This window comes from Cupressus sempervirens, chromosome 10, assembly GCF_028749045.1.
Source record: "Cupressus sempervirens isolate cs-2001-9-10 chromosome 10, ASM2874904v1, whole genome shotgun sequence".
Taxonomy (NCBI): Eukaryota; Viridiplantae; Streptophyta; class Pinopsida; order Cupressales; family Cupressaceae; genus Cupressus; species Cupressus sempervirens.
Window position 1 is genome coordinate 351,712,486 of NC_143127.1, and position 21,074 is coordinate 351,733,559.

The following is a 21,074-nucleotide window of genomic DNA, read 5'->3' on the forward strand; positions in this document are numbered from 1 at the left end:
AATCAATAAATCAAAGCATGTAATTAATTGAAATGACATGCAAAAAAGAAGCAAGACATGCAACTAACAAAAATAACATGAAAGAAAAAAGAAACACATGCAATCAAAAGAAACATCATGCAAGCAATAAAGAAACACATGCAATCAAAATAGATCATATGAAAGACAAAGAAATACATGCAAGAGAAAAATCACGATATGAAATCAACAAAAATGACATGCAAGCAAAAATGAAAACACATGGATTTTACAAAAATAACATGAAAGAATAAAATAAAGACATCTAGTTAACATAAATAGTGTGCAAGCAAAAAAGAAAGACATTCAATTAACATAAATAACAACATGCCAAGGAAAAAGGCAAGACATGCAATTAACAAAAAATAACAAGCAAACAAAAAAGTAAGACATTGAGTTAATAGAAATAACATGTAAGCAAAAAAGAAAAGCTATGCAATCAACAAAAATGAAATTCAAACAAAAAAGAAAGGCATGCAATCAAAAGAAATTAAGTACAATTAAAAAAGCAAGCCATGCAATTAAAAGAAATCGCATGCAAACGAAAAAAAAAACAAGACATGTAATTAAAAAAATCATCATGAAAACAAAAAAAGAAACATATGCAAGGAAAAAAAAAAGACCTACAATTAGTCATATTAGCAACCCAAGAAAAAAAATGTGAACAAATTATAAAATTTGTTGCATTTTTCCTCCTTAATTAGAACTAGATGAAAATTGTTAGGTTCATTCGTCCATCTAATTAGACTATGTGTAATTTGTAGCTCATTTTAAATCCATTCAATAATTTTAAAAATAAATAAATGAACAATTGTATGTTTTGGATAAGAAACATATAATATTATTTAATCAATGTCAATTTGACACCATCTTAGTTCTCATAAATGAAAATTTGTCATTTGTCATAACCATTATAATTTTTGGGAAACCCAAAATCTAGATACACCTTTATTAAAAGATTTGATAAAAGCTCATCTAGAAAAGGAAAGAGAAATTCATTTGAAAAAAATCTAAAGCATCCAAATCTTGAGCATAAGACACTTTAGTAGTCAAAGCACATGTATAGTGTAGTTTCCTCTCTCTATAAAACCGGTCGGAAAAGGCACTTTTGGATATGCTCTTGCATTTCAAGGTGAGATAAAGTAAAACCGTCCTTCTCCATGAAAAATAGTTGCATTGCTCTTGCAGTGTTAAAAACCAACTTTCTACAACTCTCAGGAACGTCATTGTTGGTGACTAATTCCCAATTTAATTCCAATAGGGCATTTTGCATGAGAGTGTAAATGTGGTTCAAGGCTGCTTCTTCTGAGATTCCACGGTAATCTTTTATGCAACATTCTATTGCTGAAACCTTATCTCGAAGTTTGTTCTCCTAAATTATTACGCAAGTATAAAGACTTATTAGAATAGGCAATCCATCTTGATTACAATGAACTCTCTATAGATGCATACATATACATACTAGGAAGGGAAAAAATGCACAATATCATACCTGATACGTTTTGCTATCATAGATCAAACGTCCTGTAAGAGATATGAGATGAAGAAATTTGGATCCATGCCCAATTCCTGAGAGGGCATTACTAGAAAGAAGCTCTCCCGTAAAAAGCACAGAGGTTAGAACTATTGTGCCTAATCCCATAGAGATTTTAGCATTCTCCAGGTACTCATCCAATGAAGGTATGTATTTATCTTGCACCCATTTTGCTTCACTGACATGGGATGCTAATTGAACATCCATCTACAACATATGTAGATAATTAATTGTATTACATTACAATTTAAAAGCTCCTCTTTGTAACCAAAATCATAGAGAATATGAAATATGAAACATCACAAAATAATTGAGATTGAAAAAAAACATTATAATACATACCAAATTTCTAATATAAGGCAAAACATCACGTCCTTGTCTCTTGCTACCCTCTTGTGCAATTTCATTCATTGTATCATAAAAACTCAAGAAACATGTTTTCATTTTTGGAGGCATTTTATCCACTAGAGACAGATCCCACCTGAAACCCACACCAAGTACAACACATTTAATCAAAGACTTATTTAAAAACATAAAAATGGTTGATATATAACATAATGTCTGATAAAATATGTATTTTATATTTTCCTATAAAATAAACGAAATCTCCAAGTCTCTCACACGTCCACAAATATCTTGCTCACACAAGTATCAACATAATACAAATACAAGCTCATTACAAGTAAATACATTAGAAAAAATAAATTGAAAACTAAGAATCAATTATATATATCTTGTTCATACCAGCATCAATATTAAATTGATGAAAGCTTATCACAAGTAAAACACATTATAAATAACATATAGAAAATCAAGAATTGCCAATTAGAAATCCACTTTATTTTAAAACCACCACTATATATTAGAAATCAATTATAGAAGACCAACTTAAAATTCCACTTAAAACATCCCTATATAATCTCAAGCCTCCAAATGAAAACCCAATATTTATTTCCAATCATTATTGTTATTTAATTTTAATTTTGTTTTCCAAATAAAATGTAAACATGTATACTAAAATTTTAATGGGAAAAATCTGAGAAATTTAGACCATACCTTGTAACTGCTTCAAAAAACAGTGTTACATCATTTCCTGATGTGGCGTACGCTTCATAGAAGTAGTTTAAAATGACAATAAAAATGGAGATTTTTGTGTAAACTGCTCTGCACATAGCGAATTCTGGCTCAAACATGCTCGCGGCCACTGCAAAATATGTCTCAACTAGCCGGTCTGGAATAAAACTAAGCTTTGCCAAACCAGACGCCATCCACCACCTTTCCACATCGATACAACATATTATAAGAAGTTTTTAAGTCTGCCTTTTGTTTCTTGTGCAAAAATATTCAGCATGGATACAAAAACGACAGGTATGAATGTACCTACCTTTGGAGTTCTTGGATTTCCTTTTGCTGTATACGTTGTACTTTGTTGAAGTCAAGTTTGGCCAGTTCAAGATACTTGGCATTGCTAACACACGGCATCCTGATAAGCAATTTGAAATATAAATTAATTATATAACTGAGAAAAAGTAAAACTAATGAATCTGTTTATTCTGGATTCAATTCTTTTGGAATCATTGAACCGTTGTAATCATAATTTTGATGCTGAAACTTGAATCAAACTTCTGACGATGGAACTTTGTAATTGTATCATCGGAAGTGGGATTTCGAAATCTTTATAAAGATCAATGGTATAACGGTATTAGGGGTTGCACTGTAGATTTTGTCATCATACCAAAATTATATATTGATGGTCGAGAGGGATCATATTGAGATACTATAGAGTAGGATACAGAACAAAGGGTTGTCATCACATCAAAAGTACATATTGGTGGTGGAGAGGGACCTCATTGGGACACAATGGAGCGACAAAGGTTCAAAGGGCTTAAGGATCTCAAACCAATGACCTGTGCTCTGATATAATGTAGATTTTACCATCACACCAAAAGCACATTCTGGTGGTGGAGAGGGATCTCATTGGAGATATAGTCGCTACGGCAACATGTGCAATTCATAGCTTTGATCGATATGATCATTGATTAAATTGTATGACATGTTTTGATATCAATATTTTTGTTCATGCTCATTAGAATGAAGAAATATAAAAGAGAAATGTGAGTTTGACCATGAAAAATATGATAAAAAATTAAAAGAAATTTCATTACTAATAAGTTTATTGGTATCAATATTTTTAATCACACTCAGCAAAACGAAGAATGATAAAGGAGATATACGAGTTTGACAATCAAAAATAGGATCCAAAAGTTAACAAGATTCCAATACCAATAAGTTATTAATCATCATGATTCAAAGTGTAAAGATTTCAACATAATTGAATCCAGAAATAAAATCAACAGCATTATAAATTGTAAAAACTTGATTTCCATAAAGAAATCCATGAATGTTTAAGGTGTAATGATATGATGAATCTGTTTCCTTACAAGTACATAGACTTTCCAAGCCAGACATCGTTTGCCCCATATTGCTCTATGTAGTTTCTTGCCTCCAGCCTCGGCAGACTTCTGTGCCATGGATGCTTGAGCTCATATTCCACCTGTATTATAAAAAGGATAATGTTTTCTGCTATTGATTGTGTAAAATATTTTTAATCAATATTTCAAATCACGAATCATCAGCTCAACATTTTGAATCAAGTTTTATGATTCATCATCATCAGCATAACAGCAGTAGAAAGTAGAAAGGTCAAGAAGGATGTAATCATTTCCTTGTTCAGAGTAGACGAATTATTTATGTGTAAGCGTCTATGTACCTCTCCCTGAAGGTCCTTTTTGAGAGCCCACTTGTCGAAAGCCCCCACACTTTCCAAAGCATTTGTCAAATATCTCTGCGTACAGAGCTTTGCTTCTTCCATGATCTCTTCTCCAGGTAATGCAACTTGGGAGCAGCGATGCACGTTAAGCATATCTGTGACTCCCCTCTGTGTTTGGCCCATGAAGCAAAAGAATTCTCCATTTCCATCTCTGAATGTCTTCAGGGCATCTGCCAAAGAACAGGGGAGCGAATTCAGTTTCAAGAAAAGATAAAATGATTCAATCAAGTACTGATCCGTTTCGTGTATAAGAGTTTAAACAGCCCATACCCAGATTAAATTCAGGCGGCTATGGTGTTACCTGAAGATACATTGTATCCATGGAGTCTAAGGATTCGAAGGCCCATGGCTGTGTCATCAATGTCACCCACAGCGTTGTCCCTGGCCCATCCAATGCCCCTTTCATCCCAATACCTATGAAGATCATTCCATAAGATTACAAATCTCTCTTTCAATTCAGTGGATCTCTGATACTCATTTGTTGCGTTAGGTTTGATCCATAATCCCATTTGTCCTTTGTAGATTATGCACAAAGATTACAATTTCAATTCCATCGAAATCTGATTATGGGATATCATGATTGAACTGGGCAGTTTTTTAGTTAAGTTTTTGACTCGTGTTTCTTCGGTATTGATTCATTAGAATTCGTATCTTATGAGAATAAATGGGATACTAGCATTCAGTGAACTTACTTAATGTTATTCAGATTTTATGAATAGTGCTTCGTAAAGATTTCAGTTCTTATGAAAATAAATGAAATACCTAGCATTTATCTATCATCCCATCTTCATAATACGCCAGTCCAAACGAACTTAAACACTCCCAAAATTAAGCCTAAACATACTTATTTGCAAGTTCTTCAGCATCAAATTGGTGAATTTTGGTTTCGATGGCATTGAAACTAACTAAACTAAAATTGGGAATCCATACATACATGTAGACATAATCGAGAGTTTCTTTGATTTCGTTTTTGAAATGGCGATCGATCCCCAGCCGTTCAACAGTGTCCACGGCCCACAGGCGTTCGAACAGATCCAGTGGATAGTGACAAGGAGCTGCATTTTTATTCCTTTGCATTAATACAATGAGTCTCCATGGATTTAATCTTTCTTTCTTCCACAGATATCAAAGCATACATACAACTAGTACTCTACCATATCTAGAAATCAAAAAAACAATTCAAGTAAAGCATTTTGTGATTTTTTCTCACCATGATCACCAAATTTGTTGAGAACAAAGGTCAAAAAGTCCAAAGATTTCTGGTCTCCTGTGCGCATGAACACGGCAGCTGTGGATGCAGGGGAGCTGAGGAAGGATCCATCCTTTGACTGAAGTTTCATCATTTTATCCCAATCTACTATTTCCTGCAACCCCTCTAACGAGTAGAGTATTGTTGTTGGAATGGCATGGACGACATTTAAGGGAATCCTGATAACAACCACGACATATTGAATTATAAAGATCCCCTCACTCATCAGAGGAAACGAAATTGATGAACAATCTGAATAGAGAGTGAATCACTCACTTTTGAAGCTTAATTTCCCGCATCTCATTAATCTGCTTAAAGACGGGCAGCTCGTAAGGAAGATCCAACCCTAAAGTTTTAGCTTCGTTGAGCATTGAAATAAAAACGATCTCAAACCCGCTTGGCCTGTGATTATCTGCTTCTCTCTCTAATGTCTCAGCATGCTTTCTAATAAATTCAACGCCTGCAATTTCATTTGTATGTTATAAATGATCAGCGTGAATCAAAACAGACCCAAGAAAAACCCTACATTCAGCTCAGGATTGTGATTAACCCTACCTTTCTCCGCTTGTTCTTCCCCTGTATGCCACAGAGTGAGGGTAATAACACAGGCAAGAGTAGCCAGAATGCGATCATAAGTCAAGAAGCACAATTCTTCGCCCCAGGAACCATCGCTCAACTGGTTTTGCAGAATCCATTGAAGTGTCTGAGGAAATTGTGGGCCATTAGAGCCATCTACAGCAGGTATCCTTGCAACCCAGGCAGTATCATAGGCGGAAGGATTCGTTTCACCGTCTCCCATTGATATAAACATGCCCTTTATTTCATCTATTAGGGCTTGCATCCGCTTCTCTTTCTCAGCTGCATTCTGAGTTCATGAATCACAACGCATCAATTTCTAGCCCATAGAAATACACACATCCCTGAAAACTAAATACAACTTATACCTCCTCGTCGTAAGCGGATATCAGAGAATTGATCATTTCTTCCTTCCAACACGCTGGCGGGAATTCCCGTTTCGTTGATTTAGAAGAATCTGCAAGCCCTAAATTCGAAACACCAGTTCCAGACTCAGAGTGAAATAGCAAATGGGCATTCTATTGTAGTAAATAAATCCCAAGTTGTGAGATGAATAAATCCCAGGTTGTGAGATGAATTTATGAACATTAACCAGTGGAGATCAAATGAAAATGCATATTTACCAGTAGCAATAGTGGTGACAATCCCTTCCGCAGAGCAACCAATGATATTGCCCCTTTGTGAGCCACCTGCCTTTTTACAAACCCTTCTTCCCGCTCCAATGCAAGATGAAAATTTAGCACTGTACCTCTGTGTGCTACCAAAGCTGCCATTGAGCTCTCCAACAGCTCTGCAACTGAAACTTCCATTTACTAGTGAGTTCATTGTGGGTGGTTTAGAAAACAAAGCAGCAGCAAACGTTCCAATTGAAATCCAAGATCAACCAGCTGGAAGACCGATTTGTGTTGAATGTGAATCGACCTCGTCAAAACAGGGGAATATATACAAGAATAACACCACCATACCGTATCCCAAATCATTTTACCAATTAAAATAATCATTAGCAGGGAAACAAGAGAAATCAAAGATCCGAAGACTTGGCTGCTAGCCTGATTGATATTCTGAATCCAATGCCCTTGCCTTCAGACAAGGATTAAACTCCATCTGAATTAATTTAAGTCGATAAAAAAATCCCATTTCATCACCTTTGTAGCATGTGACAAGGCATATTCTCTCCCTGTCGGATCCCCACAGGAGGAAAATTTAATTGTTTTCGCTATTTTGTTCCCCGTCATTGCCATGAATGGATTTCCCCCGATTGACTGGAAATAGTTGATGCAGTCGCGACAAAAGATATCGACGAGAGCCCGCTTAGTACGAAGTACAGAGTTCGACTTTCCCGCCGGTCGATTCCTGGGCATTAAATAATCAACAATATCCAAATTAAGATATCAACCAAGGATACTTCTTGTTTTAATGGATATATCATGGGGATTGGGGACGCAATTTCTCAATAAATAAAAACAAATGTTGCAGGTTGAGCACGACTTCTCCCACTGGATTTGACAATTGGCAGATTCCCAATAGCGGAAAGAAATTCCTTCACTAAAATGGTAATATTTATGTGTTTATATAATTTTTTTAATTTAGTTTTATGTTTATTTTGTTGAAATGTTCTCATATATGTATATGTAATCTTATGTAAAGTTGGTTTCCTTTTCAATTATTTGTAAAGATGCTACATAAGCGAAAAGCCAAAATTTTGCTAAGTTCACAAAAGCTAAAAGTTAAGGTTGGTCCATTGCTAAGACTAATTAATTAATAATATTGTTTATTTCATAAAGATAATACAATTATTCGACCTTCTTGTCAAATAATAAGCAATGTTTAAGTATGAAAATACAATATAACAAGAAATCAACAATACTTTCGAAACATACAAGTTTGTTCAAATACAATGAAAGTTGCAAAATACAAATAAGGACATGGATCAACTTGTCAGTGCATCATACAACATGAATAATCAATATACAAGTACAAGACCATGAAGGTCTGAATGAAACATGACATCAAAATGCCATAAGACAATTGTCCATTTGCATATCCCCGTCTCCTAAACCATCAAACACATGTCCATCTACAATTCTCAAGACGAGAGTGTGGCTTAGGTGCTTTTTTTACTCAATAATGGAGTGGTTAGCTCCCCGAGGTCTTGTCCTCAATGAAGAGCACACTGAACCTTCACAAGAATCCTAGCAACCCAAGTGGATCAAAAGGAATTTGGTGCAATTGTGAAACTAACTACTTTCCACATACGTCTTAGTAGAACTAATCACATATATGGTAGAGGAAAAGAACAACAACCAACATATTTATGGAAACATATATGCAATAATATAGCTTTGACCAAAACAATTTAATACCAACTTCTATTGATAGGTAAACGAAAGACATATTTACCCTCCTCTGTTATCTCATATTCAACACTCTTTCCCTAATAATATCTCTATCTTAGCAAAATAAGGAAAAATATATAACTATGGAAAAACAAAGGGAAAAATACATCAATTAAATATATACATGTTTTCCAAAAAAAAAAACCCTTAATCAATTATTTTGCCAAAGTATAATCTATATTTTGTATATTCTTAATCATATAAAATGTTATCTATAGCATGAAGAAAAAGTTCACTCATAGTTATCTATATAGTCATCTAGATCTAAGTGGGGTGAATCAGTTATCCAACTAATATCACAATTAGCAACCTTATTAAACTTTAACCATATGAGCAATATAATCAGAAACCACAACAAGATACGCATACACAATAACACCAGATATGTTAACTAGGGAAACCCTTGATCAAAGGGAAAACCCTATACCCGCAAGATGATGTACTAATATAAATATTCCTTGTTAGAGGATGGACCTCATTAGGAGTCTATGAATACATTCAATACATGAGTCCCTGTTAGAAGACTTTGAATCCCTATTAGGAGATTCCAACCCTATTAGGAGTTGTGCCAACCCTATTAGGAGTTGTGAAAAACAATTGGACCCACTGCCCAAACAACTTTAAGGGAAAGACCAATGAACCCATTGTCCAAATGATCTATGTATTATTCCTTTTAGAATAATAGAAATGAAATGTACTTCCTTCCTCTTCTTCTATCATGTCAACTGGACCTCTGCTCCTTCAAATCTTGTAACCAAGTCACAAATCTCGCATCCAATAGTCCCTTGGGTTGCTTAAATGCATTTACCAAACACTCTGCTCCTTTTCGCACTTCGCACTTCAATGGATACTTTACAACCAAGGAAAGCATGTTTCCTTTATACCATATCTTCAAAATAATTCCTTGAGTCGGTGATGCAAAAGCATCTTGCATGGGAAAAAAAATTGGAAGAGAGAGAAAGTGACAAAAATAGAAAGAAAAATAATAGAAAATAGAAAATAGAAAAAAAGGAGAAAAGAGGAATTTCGATTTGCAAAGTGCATAGGTGGCATAAATAGAAAAATAGTTGTCATTCCATTTATCAAAGTGTGTAGGTGGCATCTTAGAAGTTTGTGGAAAGTTCCTTAAATCATGCATTTAATATTTGTTGTGATCCACAAAAGAAATGTAATTTTCTAATTGGGTCACATGGTGGTGCTTAGTTGTATTTGGGTGGGAATTTAATATTTTCTTTAAGGTAGTTGTATTTACCTTTTATCCCGCATTGGTTGTGTTTGTAATGTCTCAGGTTGAAAGTGCCTATTTAAGCAAGGCTTATGATCATTTGTAATCAAGTTTAGGAAGTAGAAGCTTCAAGGTGTGAAAGCTTTAAGGTGTGAAAGCTTCAAGGTGTGATCTCTTCTTAGTAGAAGCTTGGAGAGAAGGAGGAAGCGAGGAGCAAGTTTTTTCAAGTCTGTGGATAGAGCGCTGAATGTGAGGCAATTTACAGTAGGATTGTGGTGGAGTTGCAAGTTTGTGAGAAGAGCTAGTGGATGTGGTTTAGAAACAAGGAGGTTGCTTGGTGGCTTGCGAGCACAAGTTGAGATCTTGGATGTTTCTACCAAAGTGTGGATCTGGACTAGCTAGTGTGTGGGTTGGATCTTGAGGGATCTTGTAGAACTATTATTATAATTGCTATTGTATATGGTCATAACCAAAAAGGCCTTATAGCCTGGCACATTGCATGTAACAATTATTTTATGAATAAAGAGTTGTGATTTGGTATCAGATCTTGCATTTTTATTATGTTTCCATTGAGTGGTTATTTGCTAGGGGCTAGGACATCTCCTTTGGGGATTCTCCTACCTTGCGCTACATCAGTCGGCCTTGAGGCTTTCCCAATTAATTATAATAAGATAATTAATTAATTACAATTACAATAGCACTATTGGCTCACAGTCTATATAAAACTTCACACGTTCGATACTAGGGCTTGCGCACTTGCTGACGTCACTAACAGACTATCCTCTGTCACTACCTAAAATTTGCATCTTCTTATTACATCTCAGATGTAAGATAGTGCAAAAAACATCAGGAATTGCTTTACCAATACTCTGTCTTTGAACTTCTCTCTGTAAATCAGGTACAACTTTCGTATGTCTTTGACTTAGGCTCTATGCACTTAGCTACGTCATTAGGACACAGTACTAAACATGTCCATAATTGTGCATCACCAAACAATCAAAATATTATCTATACCATTAAGATCTATCTTTATAGAAACTATGCTATGTTGACATCAATGACAAACACAATCATGAATGCAGCATGTCAATACTCTCCAATGCTTAGGATACTACCCCAAAGTGGTATCAGGTATCATCAACATTCATGCTAACTACACACACACACACACACACACGCACACACACACATATATAGAGAGAGAGAGAGAGTTTTACCTCTCCAATTATATTGATCTCTGTATCAAAGTGAGAAATCAGTTATAAAAAAACATTTTAATGCAATTATAAAATGATTTTTTATAACTGAAATTCCTCCAAATTTCTCACTTTGATACAGAGATCAATACAATTGGAGAGGTAAAAGAATCTCTCTATGTCAGTTATAAAAGAACATTTTAATGCAATTATCCTAAATTTCTTAACTTTCAATTCAAACTAGCAAACATTAAATCCATGATAATAATTAGTGCAGGCAAAGGGGTGAATAACTAGGGCCAAAGGCTCACCCAGCTATCCAAACCACCCTGCAAGAGTTAACACAACATAAGAAAACACAAGGAACAACAACCAAAGGAGGAAGAAGAGTGAAATACTTTTATTGATTCTTCAAAATATCTTCATACATGCCCAGCTGTAAGGCCTTTTAGGTTATGGCCAACTGCAAATGCATTCACATTCAAAGATCCAACTGCAAATTCGCACTTTCAGTTCTACTCTCCAATCTACTCCCCCAAAACTTGCCTAAACACTCTATATATACTTGCCAAAATGGCTTACAAAACATTCTAGAACATTACATAAGAGGAAGGCTGACCCAACAACAGTCTGGACACCTCCCAAGAAAAGATCTAAACATAAATGTCACAATCAAAATAAATCTCACAAGTCGACCCATAGAAATCATGTCCAAATGCAGACACTCGGCATACACTAGATAACTCGATACATACTAGAAACTGGCAACTCAGCATCAACTGAAAACTGGCAACTTAGCATCAATTAGAAATTGGCAACTCAACATCAACTAGAAACTGGAAACTTGCATCAATTGGAAACTGGCAACTCGACATCAACTGAAAACTGGCAACTCGACATCAACTAAAAATTGGTAACTCGACATCAACTAGAAACTGGCAACTCGACATCAACTAGAAATCGGTAACTTGGCATTAATTGAAAACTGGCAACTCGACATCAACTAGAAACTGGCAACTTGGCATCAACTGAAAAAATGAACCAAAATGAGCAGGATAACAAGGCAATCCAGGATGATCCTACATCAGACAACCGGGGTTGAAAGAAATGATTCTCCTGAATCATTGAGGTGTCACAACCTTAGTTGAATCCAACTCAAATTGAGAAATCCATGTAGCATCTTCAACTGGTCTATTCTTCCACTTCACCAAATATTCATAGTAATATTTTCCTCTTGTGCTCCTACCAACTCTCTGATCCAATATATGTTCAACCTCTTCAATTTTCTTCTTGGGATAATCATCAGGTACAACAACTTCATCATCTGACTCATGATACTTATACAGATCAGCAACATTAAATATAGGAGATATATCCATGTCATCAAGTAACTCAACTTCATAAGCATTACTGCTGTCAAAGTTCTTCAATATCTTACAAGGTCCAAATTTCTTCATCTTCAGCTTACTGTATGTTCCAACTAAGAATCTTCCTTCCTTTAGATGAAACATCACCTCATCACCAACTTGAAAATCATGGTGTCTTCTAGACTAATCAACATTCTCTTTATACTTCTGATTACTTTGTTCCAACCTCAACTTCACTTCCTTATACAAAGACTCCATAAAATTAGCAAATTCTTCTCCTACAACGCTTCTCTTTTCTTCACCAGCAACATCTCTCAAATTTGATATACCTCTAGGATGCATTCCAATAAGAATCTCAAAAGGTGTCTTCCTTGTACTCCTATTCACATAATTGTTATATGCAAATTTAGCTTGTGCCAATACCATCTCCCAATTACTTGGCTTATTCCCAACTAAACATCTCAGTAGATTACTCAAGCTTCTATTCACAACCTCTGTCTGACCATCTATTTGTAGATGGAATGTAGAACTAAAATACAATTCAGTACCCATCTTCTTCCACAAAGTCTTCCAAAAGTAGCCAACAAACTTACTGTCTCTGTCAGAAATAATACTTCTTGGTAATCCATGCAATCTCACAATCTCTTTAAAGAAAAGTTTAGCAACATGCTCAACATCTGATGTCTTCTTACATGGTATGAAATTAGTCATCTTAAAAAATCTGTCCACTACAACAAATATGGAATCATACCCCTTCATTGTCTTAGGTAATCCAAGAACAAAAACCATACTAATGTCGGTCCAAGGTTTCTCAAGAATAGTAATAAGTGTATACAAACCAGTATTTTGACTCACCCCTTTTGCAACATGACAAACTCTATAACTCTTTTATAAATTATGAACATCCTTATACATTTGTGGCCAATAATACTTCTCTTTTAGCAAACTCAATGTCTTATCAATTCCAAAATGTCCAGCTAATCCACCACTATGCTTTTCCTTAATCAGATTCAACCTCATAGAACTTCTAGGAATACACAACTGAATACCTTTGAACAACATACCTTCTTGAATAAAGTACTCATTATACTTACTTATGTGATCTGTCAGATTTGGTGCTCTACACTCTCTCCATGCCTTAGAAAAATCAGGATCAACATCATACAACTCTTTCATTTCATCAAAACCAAGAACTTCAACCTTCATTTCAGTCAACAAAGAACGTCTTCTACTCAATGCATCGGCAACTCTGTTAGTAACTACACTCTTATGCTTGATAACAAATGTGAAACTCTGCAAATACTCCACCCACTTCATATGTCTCTGATTCAATTTATATTGACTTCCCAAGTATTGTAAAGCTTTATGATTAGTATACAACACAAACTCCTTAGGAATCAAATAATGTTTCCACTTCTTCAATGCATGGACAATAGTATAAAATTCTTGATCATACATAAAATACTTCCTTTTAGCATCATTCAACTTTTCATTAAAGAAAGCAATGGGTTTACCTTCTTGACTTAATATAGCTCCTATTGCATTACCACTTGCATCACATTCAACTTGAAATACTTTGTTGAAATCGAACAAAGCCAATACAAGTAATTTAGCAACCTTTTGTTTCAAAGTCTCAAAACTCTTATCAACTTCATGTGTCCACTTGAATTCCTTTTTATCTCCCCTCATTTTCTCAGTCATAGCATTACAAACAACACTAAAATTCTTTATAAACTTTCTATAAAATCTAGCCAAACCATGAAATGATCTTACCTCACCCACATTCTTAGATGTAGGCCATTCCAAAATTGCTTTAACCTTCTCAGGATCCATCTTCAATCCATCGGCTGAAATTACAAATCCCAAATACACAATCTCCTCTTGCATAAAAGAACACTTTTTCATATTAATCAACAACTTTTCCTCTTTCAACCTCTACAATACTTGTCTAATATGCTCAAGATGTTCTTCCTTAGTCTTATTGAATATCATAATATCATCCAAATAAACAATCACAAACTTACCCAAAAATCTTTTCAGAACTTCATTCATCAACCTCATGAAATTACTAGGTGCATTAGTCAAACCAAAAGGCATAACCAACCATTCATACAAACCATATTTTGTCTTGAAAGCAGTCTTCCATTCATCACCTTCTCCGATTATGATTTGATGATAGCCACTCTTCAAATCAATCTTGATAAAATACTTTGCTTCACTCAAACAATCCATTATGTCATCCATCCTTGACATAGAAAACCTATATTTCATTGTTATCTTGTTAATGGCTCTACAATCAGTACACATTCTCCATTCTCCATTCTTTTTAGGTGCTAATACAATAGATACAACACATGTACTCAAGCTTTCTCTAATCAAACCTTTCTGCAACAACTCATGCACTTGTCTATTAAGTTCTTCATTCTCTATAGGTGTCAATCTATATGGTGGTTTGTTTGGAAAACTAGCTCCAGGAATCATATCCATACAATGACTGATACTTCTTACTGGAGGTAAACCATCAAAAATATCATCAACAATAATTTCTTTATACTCATTCAGCAATTCTATAATTTCTAGTGGTACTTGGCTATCACTATCCGCTATCACTCGATCATTAGTAGCTTCTACTGCTCGATCATTACTACCAACACTCAGTCCTCAAGGAACTATGGAAAAATAGACTTGATTCTTTTTCATTTCCTTTTCAAATTTTCAAGGTCTACCCAACAAAATATGACAACAATCCATGGGCATAATATCACACAAAACTTCATCAAAGTAATGTCCAATTTTGAACTTCACAAGACATTGCTCACTTACCAATATCTTATGCTCATCTTTGATCCATGAAACATGATAAGGTTTGGGATGTTTCAACCTGTGCAACTACAACTTGGTAACCAGTTCTTCTGATGCCAGATTTGTAGAACTTCCACTATCAATGATGACTTTACATCATCTTCCAGCCATCTTATATCTTATCTTGAAAAGACTTCTCCTTAAAATAGGTTCCTCATCACTTCCCTTATTACATAAGGTTCTTCTCACCATTATATTTTCTCCAGCCTCAAGTCCACTTGGTGAACCCTCATCATCTCCTTGAATCACAACATTTCTGTTACCTTGCCTACTTTCAGAGGATCTACATTCAAAAGATCTATGTCCCTCTTTACCACATTTGAAACAATTACCATGAAATCCACCTCTAGAATAGGAATTACCTCTTCCTTACTAAGAATTAGTTCCTCCTCGGTAAGAATTACCACTTTTCCATTCCGTCTTGCCTTTGTCATCATTCTTCCATTTAGATTTTCCTTTATCCTTCATAGAACTATTAGATCTGCCACTTTCTCCATAAGATCCACCTCTGCCTCTCTGGAATCTATTACCTCTACCTCTTTGTCTTTGTTCATGCTTCTTTGTCAATATCTCCGCAGCTTTCAAGGAATATTGATATGCTTCTTCTACACTTTCCAACTTCAGAAAACTTATTTCATCTTGTATTCCAGATCTCAATCCATTAATGTAGCTTGCAATTTTCTCATCATCATCTACATGTCTATATCTGATGTCCAATCTATAGAATTCCTCAGTATACTCCTTCACAATCATGTCCTTTTGTTTCAAATTTTACATCTTTCTCAACAAGCTAACTTGGTAATCAGCAGGAAGGAATTTGTTCTTTACCTTGTTCACCATCTTTGGCCAAGTTCTAATCTTCTCCTTTCCTCTCCTTTGTCTATCCATTTGCAAGTGCTCCCACCATAGTGATGCATGACCTTTCAGCCTAGTGACTGCAATCTTCACCTTTCTGTTATCATGAGTGTTTTCATACTCAAAGAACTTATCCATGTTAGAGATCCAATCCAACACAACATTGGTATCCAATTTTCCATCATAAGGAACAAATTCTATAGTAGGCTTTGAATTTTCCCTAGACAACACTCGCAACAATCTTTCCTCATCTTGATCTTCTTCAGGTTCTAGGTTGTGGTTTGGTGGTGTTGCTTCATCATCACTTGCATCATCAAGATGTGCTCCTCTCCTCTAGGTTGTCTCTATAACATCTAATCTAGCTACAATTTATCTCAACTAGTCCAATATAGCATCATCAACATTTCTTCTACCACCAACCATCTTTACAAATCAGGTTCCTACAAGATCATAACCCTCTACAAGTTATAGGTCAAATCTACAGATCTTCTACCTTGCAACCAAATCCAAATCAAGGTTCTACACGATCTAATCTCCACAAGGATGAACCTCAAGCTCTGATACCAACTGATGCAAGCAAAGGGGTGAATAACTAGGGCCAAAGGCTGACCCAACTATCCAAACTACCTTGCAAGAATCAACACAATAGAAGAAAACAAAAGGAACAACAACCAAAGGGGGAAGAAGAGTGAAATACTTTTATTGATTCTTCAAAATGTCTTCATACATGCCCAACTATAAGGCCTTCTAGGTTATGGCCAATTACAAATACATTCACATTCAAAGATCCAACTGTAAATTTGCACTTTCAGTTCTTCTCTCCAATCTGCTCCCCCAAAACTTGCCTAACTCTAAGCCTAAACACTTTATATATACTTGCCAAAATGGCTTATAGAACATTCTAGAACATTACATAAGAGGAATGCCAACCCAACAAAGGTTTGGACACCTCCCAAGAAAAGATCTAAACATAAATGTCACGATCGAAATAAATCCTGCAAGTTGGCTCTTAAAAATCATGTCCAAATGCTAACACTAGGCATACACTAGATAACTTGACACATACTAGAAACTGGCAACTCAACATCAACTAGAAACTGGCAACTCGACATCAACTAGAAATTGGCAACTCAACATCAACTGGAAACTGGCAACTCGACATCAACTGAAAATTGGAAACTCGACATCAACTAGAAACTGGCAACTCGACATCAACTAGAAACTGGCAACTCAGTATCAACTAGAAATTGGCAACTCGACATCAATTGGAAACTAGCAACTTGACATCAACTAGAAACTGGCAACTCAGCATCAACTGGAAACTGGCAACTCAACATCAATTGGAAACTAGCAACTCGGCATCAATTGGCAGAATGGACCAAAATGAGCAGGATAACAAGGCAACCTAGGATGCTCCTACATCAATAATAAAAAGAAATACAGTTCCAATCTTGATAAGTTTAGCATTATTTTTTTCCATAATTAGAATCTTTACTAAAATATACTTAAGGAATAAAAACTTCATATCCTGTGCCATTGAGATTCCAATTGGGGGAAACTTAGACTTAGAAATTTGATCACACCTCTTAAGTACCACTTCTACAATAATTAAACTTTAAGAGAACATGTCTAAAATAACCCATTCTGACATTTTCAATAATGTGTCTAGGTTGAGGAGAAGAGATAGGGTTGGATATTCTATAAGTCTCCTTGAGTGTGCCTCTTCACTTTCTTGCCTTTTTTGCATTCCCTAGTTAGGGTTTCCATATATTCCACATTTATCAAAGGATTTTTGGTGTTGTTAGAAAAAGTGTTTAGCCACTCTTAGCATAACTACTATTGTTTTTGTCAAAGTGTTGTTTGTCAATGTTGATGGCTCCTCCTTCGAGTAAGTGTCCCAAGAAATTCATTTCCAAGGTCTTCCACAAGGTAAATCTTCTACCTTAGATGCCATATTACCATTTAAAATTTTTGATCAAGGTCGTGAATGACTTAAAAGTCCTACCCTAATTGGATATTTTGTTGGAAGGTTTCTTTTTGAAAGTGTGCTTAGGGATTAGGTTTCCAAGTATAGGCTCCCACAAGGGGTTCAACATGATAGAATCCACAACTTCACTAAAGTTATTTTACTTTTTTAGTTTGGCAACCATTTTGCATGTTGATGTTGTTTTTAATAGTGACCCTTAGTTTGTTCATATCTCTCTTTTGGTTTTCCAACCTTGGTCCTAGGACTTTCAAGTCTCTAATGATAAGAAATTTAAATTCCATGTGTGGGTTGAATTCCTAAATTTTCCTTTTCCCTTTTGGCCCTTTCTAGCTAACATTGTTCAATCCCTCAGTCATGTCATTTTCTTGGTAACCAGTTTTACCATACTCACCCCCAAAAAAAAGTTTGTGTTTAAGTTGATCTTTCTCATGATCTTTTTGTGTCCTTGAAAATTCAATCTGGTGGTCATTATTTTTCACATAAGGTTATGTATTTTAATTTATCAAATATTGATTTCCAATCCATTCGTCAAACCATAAGATCAAGGATTGTCCCTCAATAAACTCAGAACCCAGGACAACATTGAAGGTTTCAATGGTGACCAAGGAATTTGTTGCTCCTCATCCCTTAGACACTCTAAAGGATGGGGAAACATGGAAAATTATGGTTCATAAGATAATCCAATGTTTCCAAATATGTTACTATCTCCTTCAACATCAGCTTCAACAACAAAGACTACCATTATGGTCTCAAACCCAATAGCTTTGGGAAATGTTTCAGCTCCTTCAAAGCCACCAAAAACTTAGTCACCATCTTCCTTGTCTCCTCTAGTTTTTTCAATTCCAATTTCAACCACAATGGAGCTTACTAGTTGTCTTCATCATTGATCTTGCAATCCTTCAGAATGCAATGAGTTTGATAGTGCTAGAACCATTAAGAAACATTTATTCCTAGGAGACCTTTGCCCAACATTCAAGTCCTCCTTCCTATATAACAATTTCTCCTCTCTAGGGAGTGAGGAAATAATGAATGATGGTTTTTGATGGACTTTCCTTCTTGGAATGTCAAATGTCTCACTGACCTCCTCCACAAATACTTAGTCCAAGAAGTTCCCCATTGATTTCCTTGGCTAGATATTGTTCGTCTTTAGGAGATCAAGGTTGCATATCTTATTCTCTCTTCCACCTATAAAGTGATTTGATCTCAAAATTTAATTTTTATCTCTTCATATTAGGTTGGTAGAGGAGGTGTTGTTACTTTGTTCTCTCCATGTTGACAAAATTCCATTCTCTCTCATGGAGAGGACCTTGATCATAGGCTAGTGTAGATTTTATTTAATATTAATAATCTCCCCTTTGGTGTTATTAATAATTATGCTCCTAATGACTCTTTTTACAAAGAGTCTCTTTAGAGGTGGATTGTGTTGGAAATCTTATAGGGAAAGTGTGTAACTGGGGGCGAGGTTGTGAATCAAGATCTATAAAACTTCTTTCACTTCAATCATGAAACATATTTGATATCACTACACAAACTCTCAATTAAACATTCATCTCATATCAATGTAACCATTCACATCAACATAATATCATATCTACCTTCTAAATTATACTCATAAATACATAAACACATAAACACAAAGATTTGGTAACGTAGAAACCCTCCAAGGTGAAGGTAAAAATGCACTAGGGGTGACAACCAAAAAATCTTCACTACTACAACAATAAAGTTGTTCCTATTAAGGCTACAATTATTTGATCACTTCTGATGATCTACCTATGAAGGGTCTTCCGTGTTAAAGGATAAAAGAACTGCTAGGTTCTACCTTGTATAAAGGATTTTACATAATGATGAAGTGAGTACTCTATTAGGAGATTTACATAAGCCTATTAAAGCTACTCTATTAAGATATTTAAACACTGAAATACTTGTTAGAATGTTCAATACCTGAGCCTTTGGTTAGCACTTCAATACTTGATAATGTATCTCCTCTATGCAATATAATATCAACTTGTTGTGATAGATCTCCTCTGTCTTTTCTTAAAACTCTTCAGTACACTAGTCAGTCTCTACACTTTGATTCACCTCCAAAAACTTGCATGCAATCAAAGTCTTCACACACATGCACGCGTGCATGCGCGCATGCATGCACATGCACACATACACACTCGCACACGCACACACATGCATGCACGTGCACACACACACACACACACACACACACACACACACACACACTCATTCACTCTAATTAGGTCATAGATCCTCCTTAAATATATGTTTGGGTGAACCTTCTAGGTCCAAATCAACGATCTAGAATTAATCCTTTTGCCCCTTAGTCCTTGTATTTTTATGATTGGTGGATTCCCTTACTTAAGGACTAATGATCTTCCTTTGAGCATGTAATCACCTCCTTGATATTCAAAATATGCTTCTAGCTTCATAAAAAATGGCTAACATTGGATTTAGTGTCATTCCAAACACATATGTTAAATTATATTACTCAAAACTTATGTCACACTGATGCTTGACATAAAATATTTCTTCATGATGTTCAAATGGCGCTAAACTATTTCTTCATGGTGCACTACCCCTTTGCCTAAATTGTGCTTGACATGAACTGAATAACTCAACCTCTGTATCACTCACTACCAACTATTATCCTCGACAAACTTGACATATACTATAGTACTCAATGACCATTAGCTTGCTTGGCAATAAGTATTGTTGGGCCGATGACTTAGAATATTTACAAGTCTTCACTCCTTAGCTTGCCCTATATAGGCTGACTTAGTCACAATGACAATCAAATAATCCTACCTTGTGAATGACTAAGTGTTTGACACTAATATATAACATGGCTTAGGGATTATGATTAATAGATTTATTGATTTATTTCCTCATGGAACTTGGTTATTATGTGGTGATTTTAATATGGTTGAAGTGGTCTTTAATAAGGATATCATATCACCCTTTCATTGG

At 35.2% G+C, this 21,074-nt stretch overlaps 1 protein-coding gene across 2 annotated transcripts; it reads right to left on the bottom strand.

The window, feature by feature from the left end:
* Positions 1-889: 889 nt before the first annotated feature.
* On the bottom strand, positions 890-7,471 carry LOC149534033 (bifunctional isopimaradiene synthase, chloroplastic-like). 2 transcript variants are annotated; one of them, XM_089803211.1, is made up of 14 exons: positions 6,831-7,471; positions 6,576-6,673; positions 6,187-6,496; positions 5,908-6,091; positions 5,593-5,810; positions 5,317-5,437; positions 4,684-4,796; positions 4,323-4,552; positions 3,994-4,106; positions 2,937-3,035; positions 2,609-2,827; positions 1,895-2,033; positions 1,511-1,759; positions 890-1,390 (listed from the first exon to the last, which is right to left on the bottom strand). In XM_089803211.1, the coding sequence occupies exons 1-14, from the start codon at positions 7,030-7,032 to the stop codon at positions 1,100-1,102; spliced, it is 2,586 nt and encodes an 861-aa protein (XP_089659337.1). In that variant the 5' UTR covers positions 7,033-7,471; the 3' UTR covers positions 890-1,099. The 2 variants fall into 2 exon arrangements, with proteins under 2 accessions (XP_089659337.1, XP_089659338.1); XM_089803212.1 differs by having other exon boundaries at positions 6,576-6,664; positions 6,831-7,180.
* Between the last annotated feature and the right edge of the window lie 13,603 nt (positions 7,472-21,074).